This window comes from Tauraco erythrolophus, chromosome 17, assembly GCF_009769465.1.
Source record: "Tauraco erythrolophus isolate bTauEry1 chromosome 17, bTauEry1.pri, whole genome shotgun sequence".
In the NCBI taxonomy this organism is placed as follows: Eukaryota; Metazoa; Chordata; class Aves; order Musophagiformes; family Musophagidae; genus Tauraco; species Tauraco erythrolophus.
The window spans coordinates 3,004,005-3,029,896 of record NC_141481.1 but is presented as its reverse complement, the minus strand read 5'-3'; the positions used below and the strand labels follow the sequence as shown (position 1 = coordinate 3,029,896).

At 36.6% G+C, this 25,892-nt stretch overlaps 1 protein-coding gene across 1 annotated transcript in view; it reads left to right on the top strand.

Annotated features, from left to right (window-relative positions):
• GRIN2A (glutamate ionotropic receptor NMDA type subunit 2A) overlaps nucleotides 1-25,892 on the top strand; it is a 174,004-nt gene that overhangs the window by 119,772 nt on the left and 28,340 nt on the right. Inside the window, exons 4-9 of the mRNA XM_086622012.1 lie at nucleotides 5,046-5,251; nucleotides 6,692-6,860; nucleotides 6,983-7,136; nucleotides 11,526-11,651; nucleotides 14,272-14,501; nucleotides 21,030-21,190. Of these exons, the coding sequence (XP_086478138.1) occupies nucleotides 5,046-5,251; nucleotides 6,692-6,860; nucleotides 6,983-7,136; nucleotides 11,526-11,651; nucleotides 14,272-14,501; nucleotides 21,030-21,190 (1,046 nt within the window). The remainder of the gene's footprint in view (nucleotides 1-5,045; nucleotides 5,252-6,691; nucleotides 6,861-6,982; nucleotides 7,137-11,525; nucleotides 11,652-14,271; nucleotides 14,502-21,029; nucleotides 21,191-25,892) is intronic.

Sequence of the window (25,892 nt, the reverse complement as noted above, 5' to 3'; positions counted from 1 at the left end):
AGGAAAAGAGGAACAGGGGGAAGCACAAGGAAGGTGAAAGAGGAAAGAGAAAGAACAAAGATGAACAAAAGCAAGAGGAAGGAATCGTTTAGCAAAAGAATAAAAGAAATAAAAGCTGGAAGAAAAAGAGGAAGAGGAGGAGGAAAGGGGTGAAATGTAGTAAAAGAAGGAATAGGAGGAAGAAGAACAGAGAGACTGGAAGAAGTGCTTGGATTTGATGATCTTAAGGGTCTTTTCCAACCTAAATGATTCTATTATTCTACAGCTAAATTTCCTGTCATTAGGGACTGGCTACGCCAAGTATAAATGTTTTTCTTATATTGGCTTCATTTTAAATTCAGCATGACTGGGCCTGCCACACCAACTCATATACCTGAGGTTCTTCTTGATGCAGCTGGAATGTGTCTCTGGCTGCCTACTGTTCATGAGCTGTGCTTTCAGCCGAGTTCTCAGAGGCAGCAGTCTTGCTTTCAGGAGCTAGAGGAAATGTTTATCCTGATCAACGCAAAGTTTTGAAATCTTCAAAATGTTTCCATTCTATTTCAGAGAAAAAAAAGTTGAAATTTCATGTTCTATGAATCAGTAACCTAAACAAAACAAAACAAAATAATAGAGTAGTCGAAATTCTTTCACCTCGAATTTATCTCTGCATATTCTGATAAATTAGCCTGTATTTCTAGATAGCAAGTCCAGAACTGTTAAGTGTGGTGTCTTTATTAGAACATCTTTACTTCTATTTAAAATATATTTCTAATGATGGTTTTATGTTTTGAAGCCTACTTTCTGAACTATTTTCTTTCAAGAAATTAGGGCAATGTAAGCTATCTTCATAAAAGTTCTCTTCTACCTATTGCCCGCCCTATCAAAATATAGTTTTGGCAACCTGGCAGGCCTGTGTAGTATTTTAACTCCCTATTGTGCTCTGGCTACCCATTTCCAAGCAGTGATGGCTTGCAGAGTCAGGAGATAAGAAAAAGCTTCTGAATGTCAGAGTTCTCTTAAGATTGATCAAGTACAAGTAGGAAGTTTTGGGCTGCAGAGGGAAAGAATGAGATAGTAATTCTTCACTGCAGTGATAACATTTCCACAGTAGAGGCAGTGTGTTTCTGTCCTACATGTGAGTTTACTACTGTTTTATTTTTGTAGACCTGTTAGTCTTTGATAAACTGACTACGAAAATTGTTTCTGCTGTCTGCTAAGAATATGTAGAGTTACCATTCACTACTGTTCTGTGTTGAGATTTGTAGTTCAACCTGTAGATTCATGTGTCCTAGTGTTCAAATCATTTGTCATTAAAATTAAAAAATATTGCCTAAAGAATATCTGTATCAGGGATACCAATATTAGTAGGTAAGCATGCTAAGTTATACAGAAGACCTTTCTACCTTGAATCTAGATGCTTGGACTTGGTTGGAGGATGCCATGTTTAGCTGATTTCATCAGTAGCTATAATGATCATGAAGCAGCACACTCTGAAAATGAGTGCTGCAAAACACTGGAGGCAATTGAATTCTGAAGCTGTCTAGGTTGGTGTACTATTTTGCTGTAAAATGGTTTATTCATATATCATCACCGTTGTCTCCTGCTGAGAGCAGTAACTGAACTTTTCATATTCTACTTTTCATATTTTACATATGAACTTTTTCATATTCTTCAGCATTTATAATGACCTTCACAGGTGAAACCAGGACTTGCGTGCTTTTTTTAACTCAGATGTTTTGCTTTGTTATCATAGCTAAGCCACTTTAACAGTCAGTGTTGAATAAGGACTTACCGTTTGGGTTTGCACACAAATTCTTACACTTTATAAGCAGACCTCTTTATGTTCTGAAATAAAATGAGCATCTGTGGTTGTTATAACCTGTTGTTTTTTTCCCTAAGCATTTGGAAGTTTTAAAGGCATTCAGAATGTATGTCAACTGGATCTAATACTAGATCTGATTCCCATAAGTGGTATAAATGCTGATCCTGCAGAACACCAATATATGGATGCAATTTCATAAATTCTCTTTATTTTGATGGTAACCTGCTCATGTTTTAATTTTACTTATTATACATCTTTTCTGTGCCATTTCAACCCTTCACCCTGTAAAAAAGGGATACTGTCAATTGCACAAGGATGTCAAAAAAACTAAATAATACATGAAGATATAAAACATTGTGTAAATAATTAATATTATTCATATTCTTAATAACAATGCTATAATTAGTTCTGCAGAAGCTAAAAGGCTTGTAATACAGTTATAAAAATCCTCCTATATTTTGACTTTGTGCTTTAATTGTATAAAACTAAATTCTTACCCTCCACTTAAAATAAATGAAAAAGAAAAAAGTGTTTTGATGGTTCGAAACTGTAGCAGAATGATAAAAGTGCAACATGTAATCCTCAACGGTATAGCTGTTTTAAAATCAAAATACGAAATAAACATGGAACCTGTTCACTCATGAGTCCAGCATCAGCAGCAGAGCAAATCCAATGCCTGTGCTAATCGTTTATCAATTAGAACAAGGAAATCCAACAGAAACATTTCCCTAACAAAAAGAGTGACCTACAGACTCTTTCTAATTACTGCCCTTCCTCATTAGCCAGTCTTAGCCCACCAGCAAGATTCTCAGAGCTTTTCTGCCTTTTGCTTTTCTATTGTTCTTCATGACATTGATACCTTTCTCTTACACTTTTTTTCATTGTGCTTTCTGACACTGTGGTTTACTCTTTGTACTGGTGGTAGCAGGGTAGACCTGCAATGGACACGTGATTTGTGCAGCATGTAAAGCCCAGATGAAGACATTGTGAATCCCTGGGACTGCAGCAGTACACCTCTTTGGACAGGGAAGTAGAGTGCCCCTAAGACCCAACACAAGGTCTTAATTTTTAATTATTTTTTTAAAAAATAAGGTTACGAGGAGTAAATATTGAGATAAATCTATGGAATGCAACAGATAGAAAAATTTTGAGCTAACATTAGAGATTCACTCAACACGTAACACTTCAACACAGGTGCAACTGTCGAAAGAAATTAACATTTCCACAAATTCATCCATTTAAAAATATCACTGGTTATATCCTCCTTGGAACAATAAAACGGCAGTTACTCCGGTTGAAGTATGAGAGAGTATCATGGTTCCTCTGTTAACAGCATCAAAACAGCCATTACACTTTTGATAGGTTTAGATGAACTCCTGTTGTCGTGGGCAGCTCGTCCCTGTAGGTGCACGTGTTGGTGATGCGAGTGCGGGGGGACTTGCAGAGGGGAGTGCTCCAGGGTCAGGCAGAGCTGCCTCCTCCCGGGATCCTCCGGTGAGTGATTTAGAGGGGCAGGTGCTGCCACCTCTTTAGTCCTGAATGTGCAAAAGCAGCCGACTCTCAGTCACGTTTCCTTCCTTCTTGCTGGTGGGAATAGGCAGACGGTCGGGCACATTTCCACTTCTGAAATTCATCGCATTACTTGGCACCCTTGCTGTTGGACGGAAGTACTGAGCTGGCTGGAATTCTTCCTGTTTCAGATGGCTGACTTCATGGCATGCTTAGGGCATAGATATAAAAACACTGTGTAACCTAACGTAAACCAGCACAGACTCTGCTGTGAATGCAATTATATAACGTAACCTGATGATTAAACTATTTTTGCAATATAACTGTCTCAAACAGAGTAAAATAGATTTGTTTCTCCGTGTATGAAATGTTTATTTTTCTCACAAAGGCTTCATCATCCATTGTATTGTGGTTAAACTTCATACTAGAACTGTATGTAATATAAATCCTGTGCCTGGCTCCCATTGATTAAGGTGTGAATTCCTAATTCCCTTGAGATATTTTGAATTTCCTGATTTAACTGTATAGAGATTTGACATTTCTGCCTCCTACGTTAAAGTTCAGCAAAATATCTTGTCTTATAAACAGGATGGAAAGAAAACTGCAAAGGGCATGTGCTTATATGCTTCCCTAAATAGCAATGGATATAAATCATGTTCTTCAGGAATTTTTGTGATTAGTTTTTAAGTCTTGTACTGTCAATTCCCGCCATTTTCCTGCAAAACAAATGTTTTAGCAGTCTTGTGATTATGTTGTAATTTCTTCAGCTTAAGCAACAGAAAAATTATTAAAATGCATTAGGTTATAAATTTTGTGGATTGCTAACTCATTTATGTTATCTGTCATCGCTATTCGGATAAAACATGCAATTAGATTTATGGATACAAAGTAGTTACACAGAATTTGAGGAAAAAAATGCTAGAGTTTTCAAAATATTTAAATCGTGCTCATTTCTGGTGTTCTGGAAGTGGAAAGAAATATAGGTTAATTTAGAAGGGATAATTTAGAATAGTAAATAAATAGACAATTTTAATGTGGAGCGGAGTATGCTTTCTGCAACTCCCCCAACAGTTTGCTTTAAGTAAAGCAGAACAAAATACGCTACGTTTAATAAGAACTCAGTCAGGCACAATTCAGCTTGTGTGTACTGAAAACAGGCTTTGGCCTGGCTCAGGTGTGATGGAGCCCGAGGTAAAGGCTTTCACGATGGCTTTTCAAACTATAGGAATAGAAGAATCTTCCCTTTTGAGAAGATACAGAGATTATATTATGATACTTTGGTTATCAATTTGAAGTGTACGTGTGCGGGGAGATAGTTTTCTTTTTCTTTTTTTTTCTTTTCTTCTTTTTTTGAGAACTGTTTTCTTATTGCAAATTGGTCTTGATTAAAAATGGAATATCTGGTTGCTGTTATGGCTCAAATGGAACTGATACATGCCAAATTTCAGTGCAGCTATAGCCAGGTGATATATAGTGCTAACTGATATCACCCAGTCTTTATAAAGCTGTTACGTCTTGAAGTACCATTACCTTATTTATTTTTACCACAGTGCTTTTGCTTACTTCATGCAATTACTACAAAGTTCTAAACTGTTTTTGATAACAATAACCCAAGACAACTGTCTTTGCAATGTAATTTCCTGTACCTGTATCCCAGCACATTTAATATTAGATCTCATTTGTCAAAAACAAGCAAGCAGATATCAGCAGCCTGTGTGTCTCGGCATTTCAGGTGGGGAAATGGGAGAACAACTCGCTGAGCCTGAAGTACTCTGTCTGGCCACGGTACAGCTCCTTCGCAGACAGCGACCCAGACGATAACCATTTAAGTATTGTCACCCTGGAGGAGGCTCCCTTTGTCGTTGTTGAGGATGTGGATCCTTTGATGGAAAGTTGCCAAAAAAACACCGTGCCATGTCGTAAATTTGTCAAAATTAAGTAAGTAAATATACAGCATTCCTTTCTTTTTTTTTTTTTGGGTGCAAATACATTCCTCTACTTTCTCATTCTTTCCCTTACTTCTTTCAGTGTATAATTGTTTTCTTATACTTTGCTGTTCTTTTCCTCATGCTTCCAATATTTGCTTTTCCTTCTGTATTTCATTTCCTTTATATCTTTCCCTTTCCCACACAATATGCTCTTGTTTGCACATTTTCCTTTTTAATAAGTAGGAAGGTTCTGTTTTATATACATGTAAGTCGCATTGAATTAACAAGATAGTAAGTTTATAGTAAATTCAAAGTAAAATATAATTAGCCCTATTCAGTCACATGAATGAAGATTGCATTTTAAAATTGGATCGTTTTACTGAGTGCTCTTTGAATTGTTTCCGGTTATGTTGAAATATGCCTGTTTTAATTAGTCTTTAACAATTTAAGAATGTCTCCTCTTGAAAACGTATGTCTTGGTACAGGATGAACTACACCAGCATAAAATACCACCACGACACATAGTTTATAGAAAAGTCCCCTGCTTTGATTGCTCTGTAACTTTGGAGAAGTCATTAGAAATCAGTGGAAAATTTCTCCTTATGCGTTTATTGGTGTTGTTTCACCTGTTCTGTGCTTCAGTCTACGTATTTATGAACTGAATATAGTAATAACATTTTTTTACTGAGCGTATGTTAGGGAATATAATGCATGTTTCTGAAGATTCCAGAGACAGCTAAATGGTAGTGCACATACTTCCGAAGACCAGAGAAACTTTTTTTTTTTTTCACATAGCACTACTTAGTCAGGTTCTGAATTTTTTTTTATTTCAGTTTTCAATTCTTTCAAAGCCCATAAAATGTTGTGTTGGCTTCTGAAGATACTTGTACTGGAAAATTCCAGAAGCCATGAAATGAACATTTCACAAAAAAATAAAGGAAAAGTCCTCATCTTTGCACTCAAAGATGGCCTGAAATTCACCTTCTCAAAGTGCAGAAAAAGGTGCAGCATCCATTTTCAATATGGTGAACTTCTGTGCCTTTGTACAGCTTACATGTTGGGGAGTTCTCTAATTACTAAATGGCATGTAGTCTTATGTCTTGAGAGTAAAAGTAATAAATGTTTAATCTAAGCCTAAGAGAGAGATTAGTAAAAGGAGACTATGTCTTGATGGAGAAGTGAAGCGCAGTAGGCTGGATACTGCAGCAGAGAGTACGTCATACAAAGTGTACCACTATCATCTATTTATCTCTTGCCAAGCAACTGCATTACATTTAGTAAGAGCTACAAACACCATATAAAGCATCCTGTGGATTATTTTTCCATTGATGCAGAAAAACATGGTCACTCACAAGTATGACAAAATGTTGTTTCACATTATGCTGAATCTTGCTGTTGTGATTCTATTTTTCCCAGTAGAAATGTTTATGTCTCTCTGCTCTGTTGACAGCAACTCAACTAACGAGGGAACTAATGTAAAGAAGTGCTGCAAAGGGTTCTGCATCGATATCTTAAAGAAGTTGTCTAAAACTGTCAAGTTCACATATGACCTGTATTTGGTGACTAATGGGAAACATGGCAAAAAAGTCAATAATGTGTGGAATGGAATGATTGGTGAAGTAAGTTCTGTTAGGTAAAAGCTCTTAAGTAAGAACTAAGCAATGTTTGTTTTTAATTCTTTTGGAGAAATGAGGTGTTCTCTACTGAGTAATATTGGTGGTGTCTTCTCTTTGTGGATCAGGTGGTATATCATCGTGCAGTTATGGCTGTGGGGTCTCTCACTATTAATGAAGAGCGCTCTGAAGTGGTTGACTTTTCAGTGCCATTTGTTGAGACTGGGATTAGTGTCATGGTGTCACGGAGCAATGGCACAGTTTCACCATCTGCTTTTCTAGGTATGATTCTCCAACCCCTCCAGATAATTCAATTGCATTTCTATAGAGTTGGGTAGGTTTCGTTGTTCGTTAAGCTATATAGTGCATTGACGTGTTTCTGTCGAGTTTTGAATTTTTCATTAGGAAGTTTGTAACATGTTGACCTGCTGATTAGCATGAAGATAGTGCTGTTGGTTTCAGATCCAGTAAGTGACAACCAAGGACAGTGATTTTAATATGAAAAAGAATTCCCCAAAATCTTCAGTTGGGAAAATTACTTCCTGGAAACCTGCTTCTTTACAAACTAATTTATGCTTGTTTAGCCCATTATAAATGGCTTCATATCTTTTTAACATTCACATTGAGAAAATAATTTTAAAACTCCTGTAGAATAGCTAGGAAAAAGATACTTCCTTATGTTTAGAAGAGAGATGACAGCTAATTTGATAACAGAACTGGCTTCTGAACACCATACTACTGCACTGGAGAATTTATGAATGTTTTCTCCGTTGACGCAGTTGAGCAGTGGAGTTGTGATGATGCAGCTGAACACTGGAAATATAGCAAAGATATGAAAGTCTGGACAGAAAGGAGGTGGGATTTAAAGAAACAAAGACTTCCGTCTCCTTTCCTTGTTTACTTCTTGTTTCAATTGTTCATGTCTCCTTTCGTTATTTCCCTTTCCTTCTCTTTTAGTGCTTATTGTTTACTTCTGTGTTTGATGATTAGCCTGAATTTACCCAAAGCTGAAAAGAGAATGAGCCATGAGATGGATCAAAAGTGCTCAGAACACTGTTACATTCCTCATAGTGTATTTGGACCCAGTATTTTTAAAGATATTTTGCACAGGATAATAGTGCTAGTAACACTGAAATAATTTAAGTGAAATTGGAAAAAAAAAAAATCAATATTTTCCAGATATCTTAAGAAACAGTTCAGTATGTTCAAGTCCATTGGGTCAGCAGTGGTGTCATTTTTGCATCACTGATTGTATGGTTTCTTTTTAGATTACTGAGTGTCAGTGGAGCAAATTGTTGGTGCAGTGTCAGCTACAAATGAGCAAATAATTGGGTTTTCTTGCACAGGAATTATCATTTAGCCACAGAGCTTATTTTTCATACCTGTTCCATAAAGGCACATTACAGAGATGTTGCAAATAACTCTAACACAGTGAGTAATCAAATAACTTCCCAAACGTGGTGATACCTAAACAGATTTTGTTGATGGTTTGTTTAGTGAATGAAAGACTTTTTAATGAAATTAATAGAGGCTTTACTTTCAATGAAAATAGTCAGATAGTATCTTTTCATTTCTATAAGTCATTGACTTGTAAAGTTAATTCCTTTTTTAAATTGCAGTTGCAGCATGTTGAAATTATCGTTTGAAATATAAGTACTGGGGTGTTTCCTAAATGTACTGCAAGTGCAGTTGATTTTTACTATGAACTGTGCTTACCTCTTAAAAACCTGCTTACAACTACCATCAAAAGAGAGGCTGCTTTTGCATTTTTCACAACAATGTAGTTATTAGAGTTCTAAAATGCATTCAATGTTATTAGTTTAGTTGGGTGTACATATAATTAAAAAAGTAAAAATAATCCCTTCTTATAAAGCTCCATAGAATAGCATTACTTTTGAAGAAATCTGATTTACTGCACCAGTAAATCAAGTCTGTACTCTCAGAAGTATGTTCTGTTTTTTCAGATGTAGACGAAATTGCCACTTTACTGGAATTGACTGTGTATTTTGGTGAGGTGTGCATAGTAGTAAAATGCTTTGCTATACAAAACACTCTCAGGCAGATAACTGAATTTATTCACGGACTGATTTTGTTTCAGTTAAGTGAACGTCTAAGAATAGAGTCATCTTTCATAATTCTTTTAAAAGATTTTCAAAAAATCAAATACAGTATTTTTTTTTAATAGCACTTAAATTCATGAAATATCTGGTTTTGTGATTTGTTACTATGAATGTAGGCAACTACAGCATTTTGTCTGGACTAGATTTTCCTTTCAGTGGTTGTGTCCAATAGATCTAAGTAACTGATGGGCTGACAGCCTCTTCCTCATTATCTGCTGTGTTCTGTTTCTGATGTATGTCTCCTTCAAATGAGAATTTTATCCACATTCAACCATTTTCGTATCATACTAAAATTCGTATATACTAGATCCACAAATGATTTTTGTAAAGATTCTGTGGAGATTTGATTCAACTTTATTTGAACAAACAAAATAAGGGAAACCTCAAATCCAGATTTCTGTATTTTTAAGAGGGAGAGAGTTCATAAATGAGGTCACTTCTCTTTTTCGAAGGCATTGGTGGAATAGGAAATCTATGCCCCTGTTAATTTTATGTATTGTTTAAGTATTGGTTTTGATGGTGGGAGGTAAAACTTGAAGTTGGTGCGTAAGATATCTTTGTCATTGCTCAATATTCTCCATTGCCAATCATTTGAAACATGCACGGACAAGTCATAGCTTAGTATTTTTCTGCCATATCATACCGTTACTGAAAATTATTATAAAACCTGCTGCTTGCCTGCGGGAAGTTCTCCTTCTGTCCTTTGAGAATCAAAGAACAGTGCTGAGTGTGTAATTTGATCTCTAATATGACAGGAAGATCGACTCTGTTATGCAATTGATTTTGTACTTGTTCAATCTTAGTGCTTAGTATTCTAAACAGCTTTTTATTTTTCTATTGCTTCTTTTAATCCTCCACCTCATTACCAGGCTGCTTAAATTATTAAAGAGCATTCTGCTTAAAGTGTTGTTTACAGCTTGCTTTTTCACATCGACTTGTTTTGCCCTTTGCCTTATTTAGATTTTGACAAATTACTATTGCTGTTTCTACACTGTTGCTTTTGATAAGAATTTTATCAGGCTTGCTTTCTTCTATGAGAATTCTGTCAAAATTGTATGATAGTTTTATATGAATTCCAATTTATTCCAGTTAATATGTGATTTCATACAATATTATCTGTATTTGGCTACATAATGTCCTTTACCTGTCTGCATCTGAATGGATCTTTCTCTGCCCTTTAAGAATTCTGTTAACTTATTATTCTCTTCCATGCAAATAATTATAGTAATGGAAAAAACCTCATAACGTCTCTTAAAAATAAAATAACTTGAAAAAAACCCGACAAAACTGTTCCTTAACCTTATCTTAAAAATAAAAAATAACAGTTTGTCTTAAAATTTCCCTGCTTTGCCTTTTTAGTTTGCATCCAAAATCACCAGTAAGACTATTTGGAATTTGGTCTTTTCTTGTTCCAAATTTCCGAAGAAATTGTAGCAAAGACAAATGATCTCATGAGATTTCCACGCTTGGGCCCAAATTGTTAGATTTCGTTCTAGTTCTAGGTGAATCACTCATACTACCTCAGGCAAGGTTTCAGATTGGGTTTAGCACATCTCAACTCTCTTGCCTTTTCTGCCAAAATTAGGATATAAGATGTCTCCAAATAAACTGACCTAACGAAGAGATATTATTTTGCCATACAAAACTTGTCTTACGTATATCCTTATACCGTAACTGCTACCACAGAGACTCCTGAGATGACAGGGAATTTGTGATTGGGCAAAGGTGATATTTAAGAACTTTGTGTTATCACATACTATTACCATATCCAATCCTTTCAAAAAGTTGGTGCTTAGTCTGTTTATTTGAAACTGCTTTTAGTTTTCTGTTCCAATCTCCTTCTTTTACTTAATCATATTCTTTCAGTCTTTCAAACTGACATTCAGTTTTCCTTAAAAAACATTTGATTTCAGAAATTTGCTCCCAAATGAGAATGAGACTTTCAAAATGATTTGTTTGCAATTGGTAAAAACATCATCCTCATTGCAGGTAGACGAAAGTGAAGACAGAAAGAAAAAAAATCTGAAACAAAAAAATTTACTCTGAATGCCAGTATTTAGCTTTGTTCTCTAATATTTTTTCTTGAATAGAAAACGAGAGAGAAATCTACTTCACTGAATTACCAGAGATATTAAACATATGCTTAATTGCTTTTGCTCTGCAGAAACACCGTCATAATAGTTGGACCATTCTGTTGATAAATGCATATAACACAGGATAAATAGAAATGAGCAACCTGATTGTAGACTGAATAAGCAGCGAGTCAAACCAATTATTTGCCGGTCTGTGTCGGTTAAGACTTTGCTGAAGAAAAATGTGCAGCCTTTGTTTTTGAATTGCAGCTTACATTTAAGATTCTAAATGTATGAATTTTGTGTATAGTAACAGCAGTTCTTCACATATTGCTACTGAGTTATTTGCAAGCATTTTGCTTGATAAAAACTAATTTAAAGAAAGCCGCTGGGCTTGCCTGGCCGAAGACATTACAATTCTTGTGCTGCAACTGGTTTAATGAACTGTGTTTCTGTTTCTCTTGTCTGTTTTGCTGCAGAGCCTTTTAGTGCTTCTGTCTGGGTGATGATGTTTGTGATGCTTCTCATTGTGTCCGCCATGGCTGTCTTTATATTTGAGTACTTTAGTCCAGTAGGATATAACAGGAACTTAGCACAAGGGAGAGGTAAGATTTGCTTTTTACACAACTCTAGAGCTATAAAAAAAAATTCATGTATTTCCCATCTCTTGCCCTCCGTCTTTTAAAATAACCATAACATTAACATAAAAAAGTAGTTATAAATACTGTTTATAACATAAAAAAGTAGTTATAAAAGAGTAAAAGCAGCTATGAAAATACATTTGCTCTTAATTTAAAATATGATTTCTAGAGGGATTATATGCTAATGTTTGTATTCTAATTATTGGAATAAAGATGTACAGAAGGGTAAGTGATATCAGAGAGAGTTGCATTCAGGCAGAGTTTGGTTAGTATTCTGTATCAGTTGTAGAGTGTCATCTTAAAAAGGCTTTGAAATAAGGTCTACAGACTCCTGACTTATGAATTCATGTTTAGTTCAGAGATAATGATCTAAACTGGTGTAGTTTGATGGGTCATCTGGAAAAATAGCAGTTATGTTGTATGTAGTTTTATATAGTCCCTATAAAAATTCTGATGAACTCAGCCTTGAAATGAGGCCAGTGGCAGAAGGGCATCACTTCTTTCTGTGTAGCATCCGTGATTATAGAAACTTTATTTTTAGAATATACCAGCACAACAAATTTAATATAGAGCTTGCCTGTCTCAGTGAAAGCTGCAGTTGTATATTATTAGCACTTTGACCTGAGAATGAGGATTCCATGTATTGTGGTGCCCTCATCCTTCCCTTTCTTTGCTTACAGTTCAAAGCGCAGCCTGTTTTTAATTTCTAAATCATACTTGCCTCATTTTATAACGAGAGATCTTCCAGCTTGATGAAGACAGTTCTGAAGACTATCACAAGTTAGTGGTTCCTTGTAGATTATGATTGGCTTGTTCCCTGAAATAGGGGATTATTGTAATATTCAGATGATGTTTTCATTTCAGTAAGATGGTAAATATGTAACCTCTGTCCAAAGTAAACACTGTGTTTATGAAGAGGAAATCAAAGGTAAATATAGACACTTGGGATCTAGGGGCTATGCTGTTCTTTTTCATCCCATCTCACGTGCTGGAATTGATTATTTAGTGTACTTACGGCTACAAAAGCATTAGACCGTCCTAACTTAGCTCTAGAGACTTGCCGCAAATCCAGGTGCTGTCCACTCAAAACACGGGAAGCATAAAATAAATGGGAATCTTTGTGTAGATTACTCCTTTCCCTAAACATTTTTGGTAGGATGAAGTTCAATGGTAATAAAATCTCCAGTAGCATAAACAGAACTTCAGACTGCTTTCTTGGCATGTGCTTTCCTTATCATTGTTGCTCAGAAAATACATAGTATGCCTGTATCAGCTCAATCTTAAATGGCTCTAGAAGGTAGTTTCATAAACCAACAGTCAGCTCCATTGTGTTTAATTTACTGCACTCTCTCTTCTGAGCACTGCTGCAGAATAGAAAGAGGATAATCTAAGATGATGTACTTGATTGCATTGTGAAAAATTTGCCCTGTATTAAAAGAGCATGCACAGAGTATACCCAGTCTGGGGTTTATTATATAATAATAATTAAATTATTATTAAAATAAATTAATAACTAAATCTGCGTTTGTAATGTACATCCTCTTGGATAGAGGGACAGGGCAGGAAAGGACGTAATATTGCAGGTGTCTCCATCAGAGCTTATTGTCTTATTGCCATTTAATTGAAAAATTGAGTCACAGTCAGGGGAGATCTGTTTCTCTCCATTGACGATAAAGGGAGTCTGGATGATGAGCAATATTCGATGAATGCACTGAACTTGCCTAGAACTGGGTAAAAACAAACTTCCCTTTATCCTCATAGGGCTCTACAAATAGGGTCTTTTAGGTAGACAACAGCATTGCCAATCCACTTCTGCCACTACGTGGGCATAAGGGCATCGTACTGACCACTGCTTCTTACTTTGGGGTGAATTAAAAGCTGACTGAAACACGACTAACAATTACAGAACAGATGAGCTGGGACAGGTTTTTACTGTAATGCCAACAGATTTGAAGCCACAGGAAGGTGTGAGGTAGCCAGAGCCTGATTCCCTCTAAGTTACATATCTATACAGGTAGCTCCTTTGTGTTGGCTTACTGATTTATCCTCAGTGTAAAGTTCCTTAAACGTAGCAACGTAGGTGACATATTCACCCATTTTGATCTTGAACATGCTTACACAAAGTTCAAAAAGCATAATCTTGAAAGACTGGAGAGGGTACAAAATAATTTGGGTGAGAAAAGTACTAGAATTGAATCTTTAAGACTTAAACCCACAGTTTTCCATTTTACATGTGTGTGGGCACAGAAGATTGAAAGGGGCAGTACTGTGGCACATACGTGACTGCTAGAGACATACCAGTTTTCTTCTCCTCCAAACCTATGCTTTCCATTTTCATTTTAAAAATTTTGAAGTAAATGACACATAGAAAAGTGTTTAAATATTTTTTTACAAATAAGGAAATAAATGTCATTACAATAGAGAATATCTATGGTAAATCTTGTGATTCCATTGGGAGTACAGTGACTATGTATTGAGATATTTTTTAACTATATCTTTCCAAGTACTTTGTTGTTATCCTGTAGGGTATCTTGCCAAGGTTTAATTTAATTGCAATGAAAATAATTGCTCTTTGCAATTACAGATCCCCATGGACCATCCTTTACCATTGGAAAGGCGGTGTGGTTACTGTGGGGCTTGGTATTCAACAACTCTGTGCCTGTGCAAAACCCTAAAGGGACAACCAGTAAAATAATGGTGTCGGTTTGGGCTTTCTTTGCTGTCATTTTTCTGGCCAGTTATACTGCCAACTTAGCTGCATTTATGATTCAAGAAGAATTTGTTGACCAAGTGACTGGACTGAGTGATAAAAAGGTAGGTCTTCAGCTCAAAAGAGGGGTATGTGTCTGTTATTCATAATCCTACAAATTTGTACTTTGTGCAAAAAAAACCTCTGAGCAAGATAATAAACTAAAACTGATTATTTCATTCTGAGTGTAACCCTTTGGTAACAAACCTAAGACCCAAAATGTGAAAATATCAGACTGTTTTCAAAGTCTTTGGGTTGCCTTTTCAAAAGTAACTACATTGAAAAGTACCTTTATTTTGTGATGCAAATCAATTCTCATTTGATTAAAAGGAATACCTCACTAATATACAAAAGTTTGAAAAATGACAATGTCAATTTGAACATAGGGAAGGCCTATTTAAAATTATCTGAACATCTCTGTGTGAAACGTCAATAATATATGAATTGACAAAATATTCATAAAATCAGCAACTGTCCAGTAATTATTGGAAGCTGGTTAATCCTCCTGAAAAAATATCTTTTTGCATTTTGTGTAGTGTGCAAGAAGTTATAGAAAGAGTTCAGGTTTAAAGTGCTGCCAGCACAAACAAGCAAAGAGAAATGATAAAAAATGATGCATATTGTCTGTGAATGTTTGAATGTTTTCTCTGTATAAAATGGCAAGAGTAAATACGAAGAATAAACAGATCAGACAATTGGGGGTTTGTGTTATCACATTGGAGAGAGATTTAAATTACATAGGATAAGGCACAGAATTTTGATGAGTTTGTGTAAGACGCTTTCCTAATTCAAGAACTTTTGTGAGAAATGCACTTTGAGCAGTAGACTCTGATAGTGCACTGAAACCCTACTCAAGTTTCACACAAATTGACAAATAATAAATATGCTTAATTTCATACTGTTCTGGCTTGACTGAACTTTCTTCTGCTGAAAGTGTACTTTCCAGATCTTTGTACTTTTGAGTTTTAATCAGTAGTCGTACAAATCAGAAACCTAGCAATTACTACTTTTTCATTTCATTCGTGTGACTGCTTCGTAATAGTGGTATTGCATGGAAGGGTTGAAGTCCACTTGCAAAATTATTGTTGTGTTGGATATGCACAAAATACATGAAGGGCATGCCATTATCAAGTTTGCGCCCAGTTATTTTAAAATGAAACTAAATATTGACATTAAGAAGTAATATTTAAATATCATATAGCACAGGGGAGAACTTCACAAGGGATTTATCCCAAAGGACAAAAAGTAAAGGAAATTGTTATTCAAGAGAAAGCAACAGCTCAGATTGCTTTGTGTCTGTTTTTTGTTTTAACTGCTTTTTATGACCAGCCTTTGATTGATCTCCTGAAGTACCAAAGCATGAATTGCAGGCACGGCTAGAGGAAAGACAGATAAAAAGAAACAAAAAAAATTATAGTAGTTTTGTTTTCATTTAGTTGTGTTGTTGCAAACATTTTGAAAGGGTATGAAGACTGTTAAATATACCTCTATTTTAGGATAATATTCCTTGTAAGAGATAGATAAAAGGTATTCTTCTCTTGAGGATAAAAAAAATGGATTTGAGAAATGTCTTTCTGCTGCTTGTGAGAAAGTACAGAGCGTTTTCCTGGGAAGTCTCAGTTTTGGCAGGATTTGGCTTGCACCTGGCACAGCACTAGTGTTTGGGTGTGCCAGTGCACCCTTATTTTCCTCTCTTTGCTGACTGTTTGCCACTCTCACCTATGGGCTGGGAAAATGTCAGTATTTGTTCTGTAGCTTTTGGCTAATAACTTCCTTATTTTTGTCATTTTTCTATTCTCTCTGCTAAGTAAGATTTTATTTCCACAAGAAGCAAAATAAAAATAGAAAAATACTTGAATCGGAAAATACCATCTGCTTTTGTGTGGTCTTTCATCATTTACTTGATCTGCGACCTTTGTTTTTATTTTACATTTCTTCAAATTTTGCCTGAAGCATATAGAAGTAAATCAGGGGAGCCATGCCTTTTCTGATTAAATTAAACAAACCAGAAGTCCAGAAAAGCAATGATCTATTTCAAAACATTTTTCTTGTCATACATGGGTTTTGCCTCCTCCACAATTCTGAAACTTTTTGGATTTTGAAAATTCAAATAATTAAGGATAATTTATGGGAATATAATCGGATTCGTGTTAAATTATTTTTCTCCCTTCTTTCCCTTGTTGCTGCAATGTTGTTAGCAGGGGAAAAGTTCAGGAATTTGAAAGAATTTTACTGTTTTTCTGTAAAAAACTCTGATCCTTGCTGCAAGCAAAGTCGTAATAGGCAAAGGCCAGTGAGAAGGGACAGAAATATGAGTAAAATTAATTGTAAATAAGTAATGTCTAGAAGTCCAATAAATTTTTGAAAAAACTTCTGGGCTGATAAATCAGTTCACTGTTCCGTCCTCTCCTCTTTTTCCTACTGCCACAACTGAAGAGACAAGCTCTTTTGTCAATGCTCTATTGTCAATGCAATGAAGTATTCCCAACTAGAGATACAGCTCCATGTGTGATAGACTATAGAGAAGAGAAGCCAGAGAAAAACCCTTCTCTCTCTCTGAGCAGTCATCCCTTACCCTCAGCATTCAATACCTTTCCATTCAGGAAATGTGTTACATTCCAGCAGCTGGTTCACTAGGTTTGCTGAACACATGACAACGTGCTCTCTACCCTTCTGGGCTTCAAGACCTCTTGATAGTTTCCTCAACCTTCCTAATGTTGCTAATGAATTTCTGAATGCCATGCCATCTATGTGTCACCCAGAAATACATGGCACAGCATGTACTGGAGTTACTAAGGGTGGGTGTTCATAAACTCAAATGATTCAGCAGATGAGAAGAAAATTATATTTTGACATCCTTGTGTATGTAGAAGATTTTTAAAAGCTTTGTGTTCGTAAAAAGGTACAGAAAATTAGTCCAAAAGCATGCAGCAAAGCTGCCATTCGTAGCAGTAGTTACTTTTGAGAGCATTTATTCTTTTCATGTGATGAGAGAGAGACAAGATTACTAAGAGTGAGTAGATAGCAATGGATGAAATTGTCTTGCAAAGCTTTGTCTGCTGTGATTCCTCCATGCTGTCGCATTTTAAGAGATGCCCCACATGCATATGGTCTAGGGGATTCTCTTCAACTTCAATAGGAACCCTTAGTTATGCCATTTACAAATTCCTTGGTTTTGCAAGAGTCACAATATTTGTGTAATGTTGGCTTTATATTTTTGTACAGTAAGATGGCACAAGTTCTGTAGTTACCTAGAGATACGTCTGTGTCAGAGCAGACTGAGGGCTAGAGGCAGCATGGATGACGGGGGAGTTAGGGTGACCCTCGTACTCCAGTCCGTCTTTTCACTTCAATATTAGACCTTTACAGTGCTTTTTGAGAGTTGTCACACATAGATATCAACTGTGTTTCAGTAACTGATGATTATAATAATAGTCTTGGAATTACTAAACATAGTAGCTGTATTTTTCAACGATCAGAAATCAGATTGTCAGTGTTTTCCAACTATAAAGAAGAAAGAACTATTAAAGAGTTCAAATATAGGTGTTTTTCTATCACTTCAAACCAGCCATAATTCTCATTAAAATCTGTGTTAGCAGAGGGAGAATATTTACTATTTTCTACTCTTTTAGTAATTTTTCTACAGTTCCTTAAAATACTCCACAACAATAACAAACAACTGCTCTGAATACCAACCTTTTCAGGCAACCATGCAAATCTTCAGATTAAGTCAGCATTTAATTTTTGTGAAAGATCACTTTACTGACTTTAACAAAATTGGCAGTTTTATTAGGGCATATAGGTAAAACAAAACAAAAGCAATAGGACAGTTTCCTTGGCTCAGCCATCCCGTTTGGGATTCCTAGATCAGTAGGGCTTTAGTTTTGTTACCCTGTGCTGCAGTTCTAGCAGCTGGCAGAGCGTGGGGAAACAAGAACAAATTGATTAGTCTTCTGAATAATAGTAGATCTCTCCACAATTATGATTCAAGCAGGGGGCTTGTGCATTCAATTAAAGGATTTTATTAGCGATTAAAAAAAATTAACATTTCAGAAAATGTCTAGGAAGAAAATTGCTTCCTAGCAGACATGATATATTTTATTTCCTCTCATGGGGCTTCAGGGAAAATGAGTGCATGTAGAGACTCGATGCTTCTTTCTTTCCTGTCTCATGCCTGCCACATAGATCTTTGCTGCAGTCACAGAGCCTATATGTTTCTCCATAAAAATTATTGAGGAGAACTTCATACGCTTTAGATATGAGTGTACCATTAGTAAAAGATTTTAAACTTTTTCTTTCTCCTTTATAAGTAGTCTGTGAGCAGGCAGTAGTAGCAGAGAATCAATTCCAAAGTATCATCTCCCTGTGATTGTCAAAATTTGTTGGTTAGGTGTCTTGTGCCAAGAAATTCCAGTCAATGGATGGTGTTTGGAACTACTTATGTCTCTGAATTTTCTGTCTTTAAATTCTTTGTATGAATTATTTCATCGCTTGAATTGCTTGTTATCCCCACGATCTTTGAATGAAATAGTACTTTTTATTAATCTTTGCTCTCCTGCAGAAATATTTGTGTGTTCCATGAATGTTCAATTGGGACAGATGCCTCGATTCCCACAACCATTCCTATAGGAGGAAACTCCTCCCAACAACCTAAACTCATATGAATGTTCTTCAAAAGTGAGCATATTCAGAACCAAACTCCATTTCTGAATTACCAGGACACTCCACCATAATCTTTGTGTTCCCTCAATTTCCCTGCCATACCCCAGGATTAGGAATTGAGCTTGCAGAATAATCATCACAGCTGAATTTCCAAAAAATGTCAGCAGCAGCAATTCTTACAATTCTTGAAGTCATCATTGTTTCTTTAACTATTTTTTTTCCAGTTCTGTTGATTGAAGAATTCGATACAGATTTTAGGAGATATTAGAAGCCATTTCACTACTTTGGGAATTAATTATGTGTAGATTTAAACAAGTTAATAGCAAGCTACATCTGTATCAGTAGAATCTCTGGACATAAATTTAAGTACAGGGTTTGTCTCAGTGTTGCATCATAAACACAAAAAGGAGATAGCAAATATAGACTAAGAACCATGACTAGTATACAGTGTAATTTTAGTGCATGGGTCAATTAGTATGTGTAAAGTAGTAGCAAAGTAATAATTTAAACAGTTAAGCTGTGAAAAGAGAAAATGAGAAAACTAAGACATCTGTTAGCTAAACGAATAGAGAAAAATAGAGTTCATTCCTTTATGCTTTGTCAAAATATGCTTAATTAAAATGAAGCGTTTAATTGTAGCTCTGTAACATGAAAATATTGTTGCAGCAATAATTTCACAGTCAAGGTTTGATGGAATTGAAAATACTCTCAGTTTTTGTGTAAGCCTATTTATATTTTCTTTGCAAATTGGCACTGAATCCTGAGAATTCTTGGTGCCCTGAGACCAAACTTTAAAAAGAGAGGTATTACATATGTAGCCCAAAGGAAGCAGCAGCTGTATAAATATTGGCTGTCTCTTGCAGCACAGGGTATATAGATTGCACTTCTAACTTCAGCAGTAAAACCAGAGTGCATTTTACCATGGAATTCATGGGTGACTGCTTTTATCAATGCTCAACAGAATTTCCTCATTAGCCAATAGTACCTCTAATTTGAGTGGCCTTTTTCTTAAAGAAACATTTTAACTTAATCATCAAGTGTCACTTGGTATTTAAAGGGAGATATTGAACAGGCGCATGTAAAACTTCCAGGTCTGTTAGCAAAAGTTTGCGTGAGATTATTTGAATGATTTCCAAATCCGAGACCTGAGTGTGCGCAGAGCTGTTGCTGTTCCTTTGCAGATATTCCCTGGCTTGTTTGTCTGTGCTGATGCAATAGTGATAGAGAGGGTAAAATGGTGGAATAAACCTATGTGCCATCAAGCAAATGGTTTGTAGCTCTGATTTGTAGGAATAAATAGGGACTAGGATTATAGGTGTGAGAGCTCCAGAAGCCCTTTTCATCTCAAGTAATGCAGCTGCTGAGCCCCTGGGGAAAGTGCAAGAACTTCTTTTCCCCTGGAATCACGGTGGTGGAAGGCAAGCCAGCCCTCCCCCTGCGCACAAGCTTGCTGCAGTTACCTGCACCCCTCCGGGAGCAGTGCGTTAGGCTCCCCAGCAAGTAGTGCAAATGGTCTTTTTGCCTTCTTTGTACGGGGTGCCACAATGTCTCAACTGAGATGAAGGTGTGAAATGGCTGTTTACCAGTACGCCTCCTTGTAGTTCGGGTTCTCTAGGGAGATGTTGGCAGACGAGGAACATCTTCCAGTATCAGTCTGCTCCAGTTTCTGTGGTGCTGCCATATTAAAATGCACGAGAGAAAGTCACATTAGAGTGATGAAATTGAGCTGGTTTTGCTTGGGATGTAGGTGTTTCTGTAAGTTTAGGCAGCGTGAAGACACACCTTCTCATATAATAGAGTTGAATGAACCCACAGCAGTTGCCTAGAAAAAATTTGAGGCAGCTTATGTGTCTTCTGTTTTTTCAACCTGAAATTGCCCTTCTTCACATTTTGAATGCCTGAAACACTTTGCTTTTCCCTTTTCTCTCTAGTTTCAAAGGCCGTATGATTATTCACCTCCTTTTCGATTTGGAACGGTCCCAAATGGAAGCACAGAGAGGAATATCAGAAACAACTACCCTGATATGCACCTTTACATGACGAAGTATAATCAGAAAGGAGTTGAAGATGCCTTGGTCAGCTTGAAAACTGGGTGAGCTTTTTCCATGAGTTTTGAAGAATACTGTAGACTTTGCAGAAACTGAGAAATATTGACCTGTACTTACTGTGATTCTGAACAGACTGTTGTCAGCCATGCTGTATAGTACATGGCTCTTTTTTTTTTCTTTTTCAACTGCTCTGTACAGATATCAGAAAGGAAAATGGTTGCCTGTGATTTGTATGACTTTTAAAATTGCATTCAAGCTTTGATGTCCTGTGCACAATAGATTCAAAGGGCAGAATTAGTATTTCTCAAATTTAAAGAGAGATGATACAGATGGTCCTGGAATTGAGTGGAGGCTCAACACAGAACATGATGTTTTGTGCAGTCCCTTGTTATCTTTGCAGAACTGTCTTTCACAGGAGTGTGGTTTCGCAGGCTAAATTTCTGACAAAGCTTGTTTGTCTGGCCAGTGTGCAACGAGTTATTTCTTTTCAACCTCCTATCCCTTTGGTATGCTTTTAGGTCCTCTAATGACCCTGTACCTTTACTGTTACATCTGAACTATTGACTTTGATCTTCGTAAAATCTGGTGACATGAGATAGTCTCAAATGTACTGTCTAATCCTGCTTCTGGAAATCTTGGTAAATATTCTGGCAAATATTATTGTCCTTCTTCCTTAAGATTTAGACTTGAGTGCCATCCATCCTTTTCTCTCTCTGAAGTAGCCCATTCTCATTCTACCTGGTTGGACAAAGAGACTGAATTTTTATTCTTTATCCTGAAAAGGCGTGAGAGTGGCTCACTGCTTGTGTCAGTACTCATCTGGGTGACAGGAATGTGTTACCTCTAGTAATCTTTTCTAAACATATAGACTTGATAATAGCATTTGTATTTTTTTAAATAATACTAGATTACAATAATCATAATTTATCAATATAGTTTGCTTACGTTTTTTTTGTTTTGAAGAGAGATTGAAGAGGATTTAAGCACATCTACTCTAGTGGCTGTTTCAAGGCACATCTCACCTGCTACTTACGGTGAACACAGGACACGTTTCTTCCTATATTAAATTAAGCTGTTACTTTTGGTCCTTTTAATTTTTACTGTCCTCCCAGACATGTCGGGGATTGTAACATATTTCTTATGCAAAAAACCCTGAAGTCATCAAGTTTTTCTTTAGAGTGGAGGTTCCCTTCTTTAAAAAGTTCTCCTTCCCACTGTTTCCTTCCCCACTGTCTCCATGTTGCTGCCTGGACTCCCTCTGTCGTAATTTCTCAAGGCATTCTTATCTGGCATTTTTCAAGCATGGTTTGTCCCATCCTAAGATAGGCGTGTAACGTAAAGTGAGATGAACTTTGCCCAAGGTCTTCCAAACTGGAGGCAGAGATCCTTCTGTGACCGAGCCTGTGCAAGTTCTATTTCCTGAGTGACAGCTAGGCTATGCATTATAGATAGTGGAATGCTGCCATTCCTGCTGTGACTTTTTAAAGAAGTAGCTATCCTTAATTTCAGCCATTGCTAGGGCTTATTCAGTTGGATGGGTAGGTTATTTAGAGGATGTATATTCCTTGTACTTTTCAGCAACTATTTGCGCTACTGAAAACCCTGGAAAACTGCTGTTAGCTTTAAAATCAGGCCACTTGTCAGACACTTAAGCATGAAAAGGGGGGGCTGCCTGACTGCAGGGGAGTTCAGGACATTCGCTAAAGCTCAGGCTGGCTGCTCTTGAGCCAGCTGCTGCTCTTCCTCAAAAGCTTTAGTCCTTTTGACAGCAGAAGCTACTCATTTTTTATAGATTTTTTTATTCCCCCACTGGAGTTTCTTTCCTCTTTAAGTGATTTCTCAGTGTGGACACCCCAGGTGTCTACCTTGCTCCCCGTGACTGGCATTTCTGTAGCAGATGGTGCAAATAAGCTGCCATGTGCGGCGTTTTCTGGATCAATATAAGTAACTGCTACATACAGCTGCGCTCCTCAGTATTTTGTCTGATGGCACCTACAGAAGGATTAAACAGCATGCCATCAGCTGCTGAAGTTTCCCACAATAGAAGTGTCACTTTGTGTTTGCTTATATCACAGGTTTGGACGTTCCAGCAGGAAAACAGTGTCAGGCAGGCTTACATATTTTCTGCCTTCACTTTCTGCAGAGCAAGAACTGTGCAAAGGCCCAATCGATGTGGTAGTTGTAGGCAGTAAACTCAGTTACAGATCAGGCAGCATGATTGTACCTTCTTTTTGCCTCAGAGTGGTTTCTCTCTGGGAAGATGATTTCATTTAGGTGACCAAACCAATCAGGCTCTGTCATCCTCACCTGTCACTTGCACCTTGATCCCACCCAGTTTTTCCTTTCATCCTTATCTAGCCTTCATCTTCCCTACTTTGCTCGTTCCCATGATTTTTAATACCTCTTGCCCCATGGAGCCTATGTTGCTACTGCTCTTTTGAGGATGACCTGTCTTTCCCTCCTCAAACTGCTTCTGCTTCTGAGCAAATGTAAAATTTCTATTTTCCACTTCAGTACATATGTGTTCTGTTTACCTTATTTCAGCTATTTTGTCTGTTTTCATCTTTATCTCTTGTCAAAGCTACCCCTGTACTTTTATCTTTGTCCATCCTCATCATTGGTAGCATACAAGAAGCAATTTTTTTTACATATGGTAAAGCTTGCTGCTTCTGCACAGCTTTTTGAAGATGGACTACTTGGTAATTATAGAGTCATAGACTATAGACCTGGGAAGGACTTGCAAAGATTGTCTACTTGATAACTGCTGTTGCGAGTCAAAATAAATAGTATCTGTGTTATTCCTGAAGAATGTTTGTATAACCTGTATATATTTCCAATCTCACTTTTAAAACTACTTTTGCTTAACTGAAGACATAAGATCTAGTCCCCTTTAATTCCTTACATATAGTATTTGATTCTCATTTTAAGGTGGAGCAAGAAATACCAGCGATCAGGCAATATTTAATGACTGAATAATGCTACACATATAGCTTCTGGTCTAAACAGAATCAGACTATCAAGTAGTCTGTTGTCACAGTTCAGTCTGGTTTTGCTGGTATCTGAAACTCTTAAGTCTTTCAATCAGCTTTGATTAGCATTAGCCTCTTGAGATGTATTGGGAATATCTTTATCTTTGAAATCATCATGTTTAATACATAATGTTACTAAGTTAAAATGACAGGAGAAAGCTGGAAGGAGACAAACATAAAGGTTCAGATGCACAGATTACTCTAAGATTTCTTTCTTTTGGAGACATGCTCATGTACCTTTCCTCACTCTTAAAACAAATTAAAAAACAAACTGGGGTTTTTATCTTGCTTTCTCGCAAGAAGGGAAAAATCAGCTGCTTCGGTCCAGTTGCTAATGTGTCCAGGAAAAACCTCATGGGCAGAAATGCAGATGGAAATGTGTATAAAATAAATTATGTTCCTGCCTTTATTTCCTGGTGTGGTGTAAGGGTTGGATAGGTCCTGTGTTGGGAGTATTGCTCTACAGGCAGAGATGAGTGTGCACACATCCATGTCTGGGAATCCTGGAACAAAATACCCAGCCCCTTTCTGTTTTCATCTTTGAGAGGTGAAGCTAATAACGTGTCAAATATTAACCTACAAGGAAAGCATCTGCATTTGGGTTTTTTAATTAGAACAAACCACTACATGGGCAATAGCTTGGACCTATCTTGTTCAATTAGCATTGAAAATGTTTAAGATCATTCTAGAAAAGAATCAACTGGGAAATGCTGCAAATCAAAACAGAAATGAGATTTTTGCTTTAGACTGACATTGACATTATACCTACTCCTTCAGGTGAATCCCCATGGGGAGGATTGCAGCTTACTCACAGAGGCTTGTTGCTATCAATGGTGAAGGCAAACTTATCAGCTATATTGGCTTTTTCCCCATTGATTCTGAAAATATATTAAAAAAAATAATCTGTAAAGTCTCAGTAATATCTACCTTGCATCAATAGCGTCTTATTTTTGAGATTCACAGATACAGTTCTCAGAAAGCTGCTAAAACACCATTTGAACAACAGCAGAACTTTCTGTATTTATTAATTAAAGGTATCGGTTTGCAACCAGGCCTGTTAAAAGGCAGCAAAATTCATGCATCTTGTTATAGAAATACTAAAGATTTTTCAAGATGGCAAAATGTTGCTCCTACTTCAAGGCAATTTAGTATTGAAAGTAATCATCATCTTACAAGCTTGTCAGAAAATGTACCAGTGTTTTTCCCTAAATTTCATGCATAGAAGGGACCAGCTGAACCACCCGTGCTGTGCTACCTGCAGAGCTTTCGGTTGCTCTTTAGGCAGGACTGAGCAGCTGATGAATTCTCCAGGTTTTTTTTTTTTCCTTTTCCTTGATGAAAACAGAAATGGCAGTTATTTTCCTAAGCATTATTCAGAAGAGTAAAGTCTGTAAGACATTAGCTAATGTATTCTTAGTGGGTGAAGTCCAGCTCTGTTAGAGCCGTGGTGGCTCCTCTGTGTTCTTTAGATGTTTATTAAGCAAATAAAGTTCTAAAAATGCATCACAAGCATTTCTATCTATGCTGCGTTTAATTAATCTACATTTCAAGAACCCTCTCTACCAGAGAGAGAGATCCTATTGATTTCGCTTCTTGAAGAGAGAATAAGTCTTCAAATAGGAAGTAATTATTTATTTTGTTAGTTATGTGTGTTATTTTTACCGTGGCCGTTTGGGTTGGTTTGCTTCTGTTTGCCTCACTATATTTTTCCAGAAGA